Source organism: Strix aluco, chromosome 2 (genome assembly GCF_031877795.1).
Source record: "Strix aluco isolate bStrAlu1 chromosome 2, bStrAlu1.hap1, whole genome shotgun sequence".
NCBI classification, from domain to species: Eukaryota; Metazoa; Chordata; class Aves; order Strigiformes; family Strigidae; genus Strix; species Strix aluco.
Genome location: NC_133932.1, coordinates 4696180 through 4710105, shown reverse-complemented (window position 1 = coordinate 4710105; position 13926 = coordinate 4696180). Strand labels below are relative to the sequence as shown.

Sequence of the window (13926 nt, the reverse complement as noted above, 5' to 3'; positions counted from 1 at the left end):
CCCTAGGTGAAGCATGTGGTCCGCCAGCACACCCAGCCCTGTGAAGAGGTCTGAATTTCTGGGATAAAAAAAAGTGGAGTAAGTGCAAGTGACTGCTCTTACGAGCAGAGATATGCATGTACTGAAAGTTAGACTAGCAAGGTGTTGGGACAGGGGGGAGCAAGACTTGGGGCCTGAGGGCAGACTCGTCCCATCTCCCTTCTTGCCGCTACTGGGTGATTTATGTTCCTTATCTCTAAATCCCTTTGTTGGTCAAGGGGAGCATTTTTTGGGAGCTGACTTGAAAGTACATGAACTTAGGTGCCCGGACAGCATCTGTTTCTGCTTGCCGGGGAGGAGGGAAACGAAGGTTTCCCTCCTCCCCCTTCTCTTTAGTTTCCCAACTTTCTGCCCCCTTCTTGCACTTCGGTAGCTCCAGCCTGTGCCTCTGTAGAGTAAGGCAAATCCTGAAGTGACAGGATCATGTTCGAGGGCAGGAAGGTGCCTTGCGATGAAGGACTTGATGAACAGAGGCAGAGATTTACTGAAGCAGCTCCTGGTGTCTCTCTTCCTTGCCGGCCCCTCCTTGGGCCTTTTCAGAGCTGAGCATTGGTAGCGCAGGAAGCGTCTGACCGCGCCGTGGGCTGCGGCTCGGCTCGCAGTGATTTCCTCTCAGGCAGTCCGTTATCTGTCGACTGTCAGGACAGGCTTTCCCTCTTCCTCCCCTCCCCATCCCCATCCCCGTCCCCCAACTCCATTCCCCGCCTTCTCTCAGCCTCTCCTGTACACACACACACACACATACACACACGCACTTTACTGCCAAAAACTGTCCTCCGCCCCCCTCCTCGGCTAACTTCCTTTCAGCATTTTTTTGAGCTGGATAATCCTAGGATTTGTAAAACGGGGGAAAGGAGAGAGTGAGCGAGCGGGAGTCAGGACAGGAAGCTGGTTTCTCATTCCTCTAACTGTCCGAAGGCAGGAGGAGGGGAAGGGGGGGAGCCAAAGAGGAGCCTTGTGCAGACTCTTCCCCGGTCCCTTTTCATTAGCCCGTTTGAACTTCCAGTCTCCTCTGAAAGCCAAGAGAAGGACAACAACCAGACTGGGACGCTTTCAGCTGGAAGTGGCGACAGCACAGCTGACGAAACCCAGAAGGTGGCTGTGGAGGGTCCCGGAACCGTGCTGAGGGAAAGACGTCCCCCCCCACCATCATCTTCCCCCAACTTGCCAGCTCCGATGTGGGCACCCGTCCACCACCCACTTCCCTCTGATGAGAACCCTTCCGGGCTCGGGCTATGATCGCTGCTGCTGCCGACTGGGGAGCCTCCTCTCACCCTGACCTTCCTCTGCCACAGGAGAAGCCCAACATCTGGTGGGGATTAATGTTTACTTCTCTGGCTGGACGCTGTACGGGACCGCCGATGTTGCTCCCTGGGAGCGGGACACGGGCGGTGGTCTGAGGAGAAGAGCGAGATTTTTGTCGCCCAGCGTGAGGCCGGGGGGAGGGGGGCAAGGCAGGAGGGGGGCGAACCTCTTTTGGGACTAACCTCATGAAGAACAAGGGAGCCAAACAGAAACTCAAGAGGAAGGGAGCCGCGAGCGCGTTCGGCTGCGACCTGACGGAGTATCTGGAGAGCTCTGGGCAGGATGGTAAATGCCTCTTTATTCTCACTCTGGTTGTGGAGGAGCAGAGCGCGCGTCCCCTTCTTTTACTGGTAGGACTGCAAAACGGACCTTTCCCAAGGCTGAGGGTAGACAACCTGGAGCTCGTTTATCCCTGGGAAGTGGAGTCACTGCCCAGTTACTCACAATGAATGAACGATCGGAAGATTGCTTTGGTGACGCGTTTGCGTGACCCTTGCATGAGTAGTGCTAAGCGTGGACAGAGGTGGACAGATGTATGTTCCTATCCTCCCGGTCGTGGAAGGGAATAGCAGGCTTTTAGGGAGCTAGGTTCAGAAATGAAAAGTGCACTTAGCATTGCCTCCTCCCAGGATTCAAAATCCTCCTGAAGTCCAGGAGACTAGAGTGTTGCAGGGCTGTAGAGAAGAACTGGGAATGTCCTATCTGCCCCTTCTGGATGCCAGTACACTTCCCGTATTGTCCTTTCACTGCAGGATGGAGACAGGACAGAGACTGGGGGGAGGGCATGGAGTAAGGGATGGGTGTGAGGTGTAGGGGTCAGCTGAGCTAATATTTTTACTACCCTGACTGTTATCTTTCTCTCCTCTCCTCCTCCCCCTGACCTCCATGCCCCCAGGTATGAGATGAAAACATGGTAGCTCAGACAAGAGCTAACTCCAATAAGATCAGAGGGTCCTGAGCTTGAAAGGGTCAGTCCCTGATAAGGGAAGGAGCAGAACGATTTTTCTTAAAGAGGGCTGGATGACAAGAGAAACAGTTGTGAGTTTGGCATACAGAAAGACCTGCAGTTTAGCAAGAGCAAAAATAAATATATGCCTATTAGCATCCCTGATGTTAGCACTATGTTATAATTTGAATTAACTAACTTTTAGCAATGTCAGTCTACTCTGACCAAAAAAAAAAAAAAAAAAAGGCTTCTAGCAGCAATGCCAGCTTTGTACGGGGAGGGCTGTACAATCAGGTCTTTCATTTGCTGATGAGTATGGCTGATGGACTACAGTGTGGAACCGCACTGGCTGAGGGATGGACTACATAGCAGTAGTCCTTTCCGTTGCACAGTGAAGAGGGCAGTACATATATCACTAAGATAAAATGTTCTGTATGTGCATTTACTTAGATACAGGGAAAACCAGTCATTCAATTTCATTGTGAGTTGTCCGTAACAATTACTGTATCTTTTAACTCATACAGCCCTTAAAAGCAATTGAATTGAAATAGCAAAAATAACAGACTTAATGAACTGGTATCACTTTGCCAGTGCAAGGTACAGATAGATAAATTCCATCCAGTGCTAACGTGAGCTGCCGTGGTGGAGGAAAAATTTACAGCTGTTTACAGGAACACTGAGAAACAACGCCAGGAAGGCGGGCACAGGCGGTATATTCTGTTGAAGCAGCAAGGGGGATTTTAAAGGGAGAAACATAGTTACTGCAGTTGAAATTAGGCCAGAACAGCAAAATTTACTACCCGAAATCCCATAGTTTTTTTAAATAGTTTTTTGGGCACAAGAAAGAAAGACATTGTCTCAAGTCTCATTTGTGGGATGGTTCACAGTTCCAACCTACTTATCTCTCCATGCTGAGGAGAAGTGGGGGAGAAGATGAAGTTCCTTTCCCTTTATGCTGTAGTGCTATTTGCTGAATAGCACATCTTGTTGCCCGGTGCCGTGGGATCCAGAAATGAAAGACTCAATTGTTATAGGTTTATTGGGAAGGGTGTAAGTTAGATTGGTACAATTCCATTTGTCAGGACAGGGGGAGAAGAAACGAGAGTATTAGAGATACTAATTTTGTTGCCAGTAGGGCTCTCAGGATCAATAGGAATGTGACCAACTATGCCAAAGTGACATCCTGGGAAGAAATGGAGGTTCAGATGTCACCACGACATCACAAACTTGCAACCTGTAACTATGAAACAAAATTAGAAGAGCGTTTGAGGTATGAGAGATGATTGATTTGAGGATAGTTGAATTGTCCTGCTAAGAATTATTTCCAGTGACAAGCCAGTGGTTCGGCAAGCAGGGGCTTTGGTAGAGATGTAAAGCAGTAACTTTCTCTCTGCTTTAGATAGTACTCTGTGTTTAACTGCTGGGATGCATGCTCTGGGTGTTCCCTACTTGGAAGCAATGAAGATGTAAGACAGTTCACAGTATCTGGGAGTGAGGAGGAAGGGGAGAGCACTTTGGCTGCTGTCCAGAAAACATTTTGTTGCGGATCTTTGTGAAAGAAGGTTTTAAAATGCACCCAGAGGGTTAACTGGAAAAGAAGAGGAGGCTGTAGGACAGTCAGGACACTAGTCAGATCGGTTGTGCTTTCATGCTCAGGCCTGCTTTACGCCATCCTGCAGTGCTGCTTTGTGTGACTGGTCCTGCACACTTGCACAGGCAAAGAGAAGTGGAGATCTGCTTGGCTGGTGTTGGGGATGGCAAAGGGAGCACAGGGGATGGCCAAGGCTAGTGTAGATGGTTCAGTTTGGCTTTTTTCCCTCCAGACGAGTACATGGCCATTACAGTTAGGGGGTGCTGCACTACTTGTGTGAGGCTTTGTGGAGGAGATGCAAAACTTGAGTCCCTACATGCTTGTGGTTGTTGAAGAGCAGCTTGCGCTTTCTTCAAGGACCTTAGCCCTTGTGTGGTTGCCAAATTCCAGTGGAGAGAATTATATTCTGCTTAAGGTATCAGCATTTCCTCTCCTGTCGTTTAACTGTTTAATCACTTGCTATGGTCTGCTTCAGAGATGGCTGCGTTTCAGTGACGGGTGAAAAGATCCTGCTGTCTCCTTTACCAGACAGATGTACCTAAGGCTCTGTTATAAAGAGCTTTATGATAATACAATAAAAGCTGTGGCCAAACTACAAAGTATTTAAGAGCGGTGTAGATGGAAACACTTTAGCAGGTACGGAGGGGTAGCTCAGGAGACTAAAAATGTGATACAAAGCCTTCAGTTGTAAGTTGATTCTTCAGATCTGACCGAGGTCAATGGTGATGGACAGATGTTGCTGTCTGGTAGCTGGTTTGAAGCTCAGATGTGTTGAGTTTTCTGTATTTCAAGTCAGTTCCTGTCACTACCGCATTTGACCCTACTTGGCCTTTTCCTGCTGGCAATTTCTACACAGAGACTGGTTGTGCTCCTTATGGGGGCAGACTGCTATCAGTGCTCTCAAGCATTTAAAATCATGACTCAGGCCACAAAAATCATGAGATCAAATAAAATCAGAGCTGGGTTCTTTTTCTTCTTTCTGTTTTCTGAAACATCTGTGTGCTTCTGAGTTAGGTTTTCAAGTCCTTCTCCTGGCAAGAGGGCTAGAAACTTGGGGAAAAATTAGCCTTTCTTCCTTCCCACTAAAATTCTCAAACAATGACTTTAATAACAGTGGATTTGAGGAAAAGCTCACAGAAGACATAAAAGAATGGTGGCTGGCAATACCAATGTGCAAAGGTCATCTGATTTCATATAGTCTCTGCCAGCACTGAATCCACGTATGGAGGCCAAGTGGAGCCTTTTGGAGTGTCAGAGCTTCACTAGAAAACAGTGTCAGGCTTTGGGCATGGATAGGCACCCATGCAGGAGGAATTTAGTGCTAATGCCCTCTACTAAAACATTTTCCTGTGTCAAACTTTAATAAAGTGTTGCACGGGTGCAATGGAGCTAACAGATATTAGCCTTGAAAGATTAACATTAGAGCCATGTTTTGGTCTCTTGATAACCAGCCTGGTTTCCAGAGGAGAAAAGCATGTAGTGTCCCTAATGAAGTCAATGGCAGCTGCACATCAGACCCCCAGTTCCTGTAATAACAACAGTATAATTTTCAAGTGATGGATGGGCCAGTGGAGAAGACAAGAGGCAAGGTTGTGCACAAACCTTAGTTGGGGCAGGACGGTCTGAACTGCTTAAGAAAACAGTCATGAAGGGTAGTCTTGCTTCTGGTTACACCACAGAAGTGTTGTAAGAGGGGGCTGAAAAAGTCAAAGCTGTTAAAGTGAGAGAGACTAAGTCAAAATGGAGTTTAATATTCCGAATACTTCTAAATGTGGGAGATTCCAGCTGGGATTTCAGGTACACAACCAGGTACAAATCCCACATTTTAAAATGGAAATACACACAACATCTACAAAAAATGGATTGTACTGGTAGGACATAATCCAGTCTTTTGCATAGGAACCACTACTGATTTAGACTTGCCTTGGATTCATTCGCTTAGAGCCAGGTAGGACTTGGAGAAAGGCTGAATCGTTTCCTTCATTTCTGGTATGATGGTGTCTAGATGTTGGGATAAGAGGTGCTACCAGGACTGCAAAAAGCCCAATCACAGATTAGACACCTTGTTCTTAGGGTGCAGGTCAGCTCTGTGTGTCCAAGCTTCCCCCATTTGCTGGAGAGTTAATTCTGCTGTTGCTGTACCCTTCTGTGGTTTCTTGCACATCTGTTTCCTGCCTGATGTTGTCTGGTTGGGATGCAATGAGCTCAGTTTTTCCCCTTAACCCACTCCCACACTCCCCACAGCTCCCTCAATGACTCTCATCCTGAGCCTGTAGCACCCAAAGCACTTTCTACCTCTTTGTCTAATGCTGCTTATTGGCTTTGTTTGTTATTTGCTGTAGAGATAGGGCTGCTTCATTTGAGGAGCTCTGAAGCCACCAACTGCCTTGTGCTCTCCACTCGAGGCTCCTTCTTGCCATGGCAGAGAGCAGGGCTGACCAGCAGCCCTCCCTGAGGCTGGGGAGGGAAAGGGAGATATTGTCTGCAAATGTAACACAGGGAGACGGGTGAGGAAGCCCTTACAAGCCCCTGGATTGTAATACAGGGAAGGAGAAAACATGGGTAGCCAATATGATATTTTTCTATGCTGTAGGGCTGTGCAATGACTGCTTCTGCTTTGTCACAGCTGCATTTGAATGAAAGAGTAAGGAAAGTTTTCATTTAGTGTTGGTGGTCTCATAAAAACATGGTAATTCTGTCTTGAGCTGGCTCCCCAAGCACAATCTTAACCACTTTTGAGAGCTGCAGTAGGTCAAGACTTACTCGAGTGTGTCCAGAGAAGGGCAACGAAGCTGGTGAAGGGTCTGGAGCACATGTCGTACAAGGAGTGGCTGAGGGAATTGGGGTTGTTTAGTCTGGAGAAGAGGAGGCTGAGGGGAGACCTCATGGCCCTCTACAACTCCCTGAAAGGAGGGTGCAGAGAGCTGGGGATGAGCCTCTTTAATCAAGTAGCAAGCAATAGGACAAGAGGGAATGGCCTCAAGTTGCGCCAGGGAAAGTTTAGGCTAGATATTAGGAAGTATTTCTTCACAGAACGGGTAGTTAGGCGTTGGAATGGGCTGCCCAGGGAGGTGGTGGAGTCCCCATCCCTGGAGGTGTTCAAGAGTTGGGTTGACCCAGAGCTGAGGGATCTGGTGTAGTTGGGATCTGTCAGTGCTGGGTTAACGGTTGGACTAGATGATCTTCAAGGTCCTTTCCAACCGAGATGATTCTGTGATTCTGTGAAGACTTTACTCTAAGGTAGGCAGGTACATCTGAGGGAAAACAGTAACAATAATTCAGCAGTAATATGCTTTGTACAAAGGAAAAGTGGCCTTGGATACTCTGGCTGTTTCGGTACAGCCCCTTAGCACGCTATCTTCCGCCTGATTTTGATGCTACGTGTTTTGTTGTGAAGCTGCCTTGTCTGTCCTCAGAGGGATGAGGAGACCTGTCACTCAGGAAGAAAGTAGTTTGCTTTGAGAACAGACTCCCTTTGGAGCCAATCGTTGAACCTGCTACCCAGATGTGGAACAACTTTTCTGGGTCGTGTGACTTTCCTTCCTCACGCTTGTAGGTGCAGCTGTTTGTGGGATAAGAGCATGAAGGGATGTGCGTGAGAGTGCGTGCAAGTCCATAGCGCATGTAAGTGTGTACACACAAAGATGCCACTTAGTATATTAGATGTGTCCACTTAGTGTATATTTTTTTAAGTGCTTTTCCTGTGTTGATGTTTCAAAGTGAATGTATGCCCATGCTTTTGGGTAGGTGCTTTTGGTTAGCAATGCATGCAGAAAGTCCTGGGAAAATTGCTGAAGGATCATTAATGGCAATGTGTAGGAAAAAGACAAGGCCTTTTTTTTTTTTTTTTTTTAAGTCCCCTTGGAAAAATGAAAATGCCACACGCTCATTTAATCTGCTGCAGAAGATTGAAGAGCTGCATTCATCCCGCTCTCAAAATTAGAAACTGGCACTGGGGATTTCTGTCTCAAGAACTGATCGAGCTGAAAAGAAACCTTTTCGTCTTTCTGTAGCCAGATTGCTTTCAATCCAGATCTCTTCCCTGACCTACCTCCCTCCGAGGCTATACAAACACTTGTCTCCCTGCAAGGAAGGAAGCGGCAGGAGCTAGGAGGAGAATGGGACAAGAACATCCTTTTGGGCTGTCTTGAAATGCATTAGTCCTCTTTTTTTTTTTTTTTTTTTTTGTCTGATGTGCTGCTGCAGTCTCCTCTACATTTTCCCACTGCTGATATACTAAGAAGCCCCATGACCTGTGCTCTGTGGGGTCTATCCCTGGCTGTAGTCAAGCGTGGATACATAAGGTGCATCCCCTCAACTTTTGTGACGGGAGCAAAAGGCACAGCTGGGCTCTGAAGTTTTGGGGAAAAATGGGGGACTGTGTTATTGTACAGTGGAGGAGAGCTGTGGCAGAGGAGCCCTGGGAGGGCATGAATTGTCAGGTGGAGGAGCTGGGCTGGGTTTTGGGGGAAAACAGCTCCTTGGCCTTTCAGGGTCTGCCAAGGCATGTCCAGCGGACAGGGGAGTGAGAAACTCTGCTGCCAAAATGGATAGTGTGTGGGAAATTATTAATAACATAAAGGTTGCTTTTTCTCCACCCACTCTCACAAGTGGAGCATCACATTATGAGTCCCAGATATCAGCCTCTATGGCAACAAAGTGAGAGCAAAAAGACACTGGGAACAATGGGAGCAGAAACCATCTGTCTGCTTCTGTTACTGTGCTGTTCCTCCTTGTTTTGGATGATGTTTGTGCTACTTCCTCAATCTGTTTCTGGTTCCTGGGAGCTGGATTTTTGCATCTTTGTGGCACAGTGTTACTGCAGTTAAACACTCGTGTTGCGAGCTCAGCTCCTTGTTCTGTATTGACTTTCCATTGCTAGCACTGTATGATTAGCAGAGAGCTCTTCCACGCTGCCTCCTGCTTTACATTTCCCTTAACCAAGAACTGCAGGAGGCACACATGTTGTTTGCATGCACTAAGCCCCACTTTGATCCTGCCTTCTCCCCCACCCCCTGAAAACAGCATGAATCACATGGCTTGCCTGCAGATTCTAGATTAGAAAACGTATTTTGATTTAGCAAATGTTTTCTCTTTGTTGGTAGCAGCTGATTTCAGCTGAACTTGGGAAACCAAGGAGTAGGGACTTCACTGCTTGTGGTATCACAGCTCTCGAAGGTTCAAAGAAATAACTGCAGTGGATGAAATGCTGGCGCTGCACAGGGTGGATGTACAACATAGGCTGATGTGAACACGTAATCTGGGAGATCCCCAATTGTCTGAAGTGCTTCGATCCAAAATTTTGCTGTAGGCCTGGTTCTAGTTTGGAGAGCTTGTGACACAAACAAAATGCTAGAAACCTTGCATCTGTAACTCGGGCTTTGCATATATGATGCAGTTCCACAGCAGCTGGCAGTCAGTGTTATGCCACAGATTTTTGTTCCAGTGGTTCTCCTTTAACGGTAATAGTGGAAATGAAAACAGCCTGTCAGTAACGGTATACCCAGTCCAGCTCTGAAGGGCCTGGGGTGGCATGGCTGTCAGATTGACTGCCCACACCATGGCTTGGACTGAATCTCTCATCTGCACTGGATGTGGTTTTCCTAAGTGTGAAATATAAATGGAGGGTGATTAAAGGATGGAGAGTTACCAGCATCTGCCTCCGGTCCTGAACCACCAACAGGGTGCCAGACGCACTTAGAGCTTTGACATGGAAACCTACACATACCTCATTACAATACAAAGGCTGCTAACTGGCTCCACTGCTGGTTGTTTTAAGGGCAACTAGTGTTGCTAGTTGCCGAGTAGTGTCTACTTTCCATACATTCCCAGAGCCTCAAGCCCCAGCTGTCCTTTGTTCGTATGCCAGAGCCTTCAGCTTTTCTGCTGATAACTTCAGTGAATGTGTTTTGCATTGTCAACAACAAAAAAACCACCTGCAGCATGTTTACAATGGACACAGACAGAGAACAGTGTAACTTAAATTGAATTTAGTGTTAAATTAAATAATATGGGGCAACTGTGCTGACTGTATTATTAACTTTCATGCTTAATTCAATAATGTAACCCTCTGGTTTGTATATTTATCTGAAACCACAAGCAGACTTTCTGGTCTTCTGGACCAGTGTGATTGCAGATATGAAAGTACTTACCATGGGCTTAAGACCTAGCCTGTTGTCGGATGTTTAGGCCCTTGCATATAATGAAGTTACAGATACCAATACTAAACTTCACCCTCACTCAAGTGCCAGATCAATGCTATCATTGTGTGTGAGAGCAAGGGGTTCAGTCCCTAACGCTACAAGTCTTTTGGCACACACCACGTAAATGGACAGGGAAATCCCAGTCCTCTTCTGTCTCACCCTCCTGCCTTGAACATGACCCTGCAGCTGGATTAGATTCTCCATTTTCAGCGTGGTGGAGGCACTTTTGATCTTAACAGGGGACCAAAAGGGACAGAGCACTTGCCTTCAGTTCCTCTACCTCAGGTGCTGTCCTCCCATGTGGGAGCAGCAGCCTGGACTAGGTTCAAGCCAGCCTACCTCCACCTTAGTGCCAGCAGCTGATGCTGTGTTCCAAGCAGTTCTGGGTTGGCTGGATGGCTGGTTTGACTTAGGTGATTTAATGTCCATATAGGAAGAGTTACCTTAACAGCAGTAGAACGTGTTACAGAATCACAGAATTACTGAGATGAGCAGGGACTTCTTGAGATTTTCTAGACCAAACCCTCTTCTTGGGCAGGTTTGGCTTGAGCCAGTTGCCGAGGACTGTGTCCAGCTGAGTTCTGAATATCTCCACAGATGGAGATTCCACAGCCTCTGTGAGCAACCCGATCCAGCCTTTGACTACTGTCACATTAAAAAGGTATTGTGTTCAGATGGAATCTCATGGTTTTTAATTTGTGCCTCTTTTTTCTGTCAGTAGGCACCACTGAGAAGAACCTGGCTCCCTTTTCTGCATTCCCTCCCATCAAGTATTTGTTCACAACAATAAGATCCCTCCTGATCCTTCTCTTATCCAGGCTGAACAATCCCAGCCTCTTCTCATATGAGAGGTGCTCCAGTCCCTTAATCATCTTTTTGGCCTTGAGCTGGGCTTGCTCCACTAAGCCTGTCTGGGCAGCCCAGAGCTGGACACAGGACTCCAGGTGTGGGCTCCCCAGTGCTGAGCAGAGGGGAAGGATCACCTCCCTTGACCTGCTGGCAACACTCTTCCTAATTCTTCTGATATTTCTAGTAATTTATACAGTTTCTGTCAGAAATCAGCCTTGGTCTTCCAGCCTAGGCTGGCAATTTCAGTCAATAACTAACATGCAATTAGGACGGTGTAAAGGATCCTTGCTGCTCTGGTTAATGCTGAAAATGAATTGACTTTTCACAGAGGGCCCCTGTTTTTTTAATGGTTTCTGCAGTTTTTCTGCTGGCCAGCTCAAATGAATTAATGTATGCTTTATATAATACGCTGATACGCTGCATCTTATGAAAGCTGTGCAGAGCCTTGGCTTAATAGAAAGCCTACAATTAATGCTATGAAGCAGCACACCATTCTCAAGTGGCGGTTGTGCAGCCTCCCCCAAGGCACTGTGCACCAAATCGGGGGCTTGTGGCCGGACTTGTTTCTTTTGGGGTGGCTGTGTTACATGTCCTTCTCCAGCACAGTGACCGGGCAAGGGGAGGGGAAACGTGCATCCCCGTGCAAGATTCTCAGCTGTGGCTGCTGCTCTCAGAAATATGCCCTGAGCAGCTGAGCTGGATTCATAGCCATTTATCTCCAGCTCCTCTCTCTGCCCTCTTCTACACTCAAGACTCAGCTAACTAAATGCCTTTGGAAATGCTATTATCTCCTGTGCTCTCTGGGGCCAGGAGCAGCTTGAAGATTTATCGTCTGGAACAGGAGGCTTTGTTTAGTTCTGTAAAGCACAAAACAGTTAAAGACAGAACAAAACTAAACCCCAAACCAAACGCAAAGCTCTCTTTATATGTCATGTCCTTTTTTTGCTCTCTTCCATCTGGGAACGTGTGTGCATTTGGTTTTGTAATGTCATTAAATACTGTCACATGGTGAAATTGTTAGAGGAGATATACCTGCATCTCTAAAGTAGGGATCGAACATACAAAGGGCCAGGAGACATTCCTGCTGTAACTAAATTGTGTAACTTGTTTCCTAAAGAGTGTTAGACAGGCGACCAGGTCCGATTCTCCAGCACAAACTTCATCTAAAGGATGCCGCTGCTGGTTTTCACCAAACACTCAGCATTGGTACTGCCTTTCTTTTCTGAAAGGTGTCGGTGTGTTTGCAAACTTTCTCTACACGTGGGATGCGGGGCTGAGAATCCAGGTTAGATCTGTGCCTGATCTCACCGTATATATTCACTGGCTCATCAAAAAAATGCTGATTTAGCAAACCCAGAACACGGGGAGAAAAGGTGTGGGGGGTGTGTGTGTGTTTATCTGGATCTGAATATTTCAGCTGGGATATTTTTGATACCATTAGTATTCTATATTTGCCATCTCAGCAGTGAATGTGACTGTCAGTCCTGTTGCAGACAGGCAGCTTGGCAGCACAACAGGGCCAACCAGCCTGTGGAAAACCCTTTGCTCCATGTGCAACTAGTGCTTGTTTTTCTATTCATCTCTCATTACGGTGCTGCTGGTAGTGATGACAGTCACACCTCAAGAGGTTTGGAGGTGTGATCAGGCAGGGTGAGCCTCCTTCTGGATCCCTTGCGTCTGTGCTGCAATTTGTGTGAAATAAATAAGCTGTCAGCGGGACTGAATTGCTTTCTTTCCTCATGCAGAATCAGAGAGGGGAACAGCTTCACCATTTTGCTTTCTTTTTTTATCTTCCTAGTGTGCTCCATTTGGTGTTACATTTTCCTTACCCTTGCTCTGGTCAGGTAGTTTCAGATAGATGGGAGGCTAAATGAGAACAAACTCTCTTGTGAGATTTATTGCATGTTCTGCTTCTAATCAAGCCAGAAAAATAGAGCAACAGACTTCCTTCTATAATCCTGTTCTCTCCCTTCCAGTCCCAGCTGGAAATCAAAAGTACAACAAGGTAGAGGAATGCAGCAAAAAAAAAAAAAAAGTTAAAACAAATGTCCTGGAACCTCTAAAAGGAGCATGGGGTTTGGCCTGAGGCAACAGCTCAGGGTTACAGATGGGGTGTGGGGGATTCTCCCTTCCCTCGAGTGTTTTCAGTTCCCCTTACTTAGTTGGGTTTTTTCGTTGGCTTTTTTCCCCCCTCCATTTCAATAACTTTATTGCCAGGATGGCAGTATGCACATGTTGCCAAAGTCAATACATCAAGCATCTGCGCCTAAGGCGGGCTTAGGAGCGGTAAATGGGAAGAGCTGGTTTTGATCTGTTGAGTCCATTATTCTTATTTCCTGGCTCGATAGCGAGCACCAGTCACATACTGTTGCCCAAGGTTTGCCATGTAAAGCCACAAACAGGGTCGGAGTCAGAAAATCCAATTCTGGATCCCAATGGCTTCAATTTGAGGTCCCCCTTCAGACTTGCCAGAACCTGGATGAGGAGTGACATCCTCCTGCAGCCCCGTCGCTCGATCAGCCAGGCCCAGGTGACCCCGTACCTGCTGTCCTTGGCGTGGCAGGCAGACAGCAACCGTGGAGGCAGCCCCTCGGCACTGCTGGCAAATGGGCTTCAGAGGCAGGGAAGGAACTAATGCAATAAATACAGAGAAGGGCTAGGAGTCCTAATTAGTCCTCATTTCTAGCCTGTTAAAATACCCATCTGTCACTCTGCTGCAATAATGAGATTTGAGAAGATTAACTGGATACTACTTAGGCTCCTAACCATGGCAGCTCAGTAAGTGTGCTGCTGCTCAGCCTTAAGCCGTGCTTGCAGCAATTACACCCTAAGCAGGTTTATGTCTGGTTAGCGCTTGCATGGGAGTTGCCGAAAAAAATCTGCTGCAGGAATGGGGTGATTCAGAGGATGGCAAGTGTAGTATCATCAGTTCAGTGCTGCCTTGGCATCATTTAGGGAAATGTTGCCATTTGGGCACAAGGTAAAACAAAGGT

The 13926-nt window shown here is 47.0% G+C and overlaps 1 protein-coding gene across 2 annotated transcripts in view; it reads left to right on the top strand.

The window, feature by feature from the left end:
• Positions 1–941: 941 nt before the first annotated feature.
• ARHGAP31 (Rho GTPase activating protein 31) overlaps positions 942–13926 on the top strand; it is a 63445-nt gene continuing 50460 nt past the window's right edge. For both annotated transcript variants that reach the window (XR_012621087.1, XM_074808518.1), the window contains exon 1: positions 942–1629. Coding sequence is in view for 1 of the 2 variants with exons in the window: in XM_074808518.1 (XP_074664619.1) it covers positions 1530–1629 (100 nt within the window). In the remaining variant the exon portion in view is untranslated. The remainder of the gene's footprint in view (positions 1630–13926) is intronic.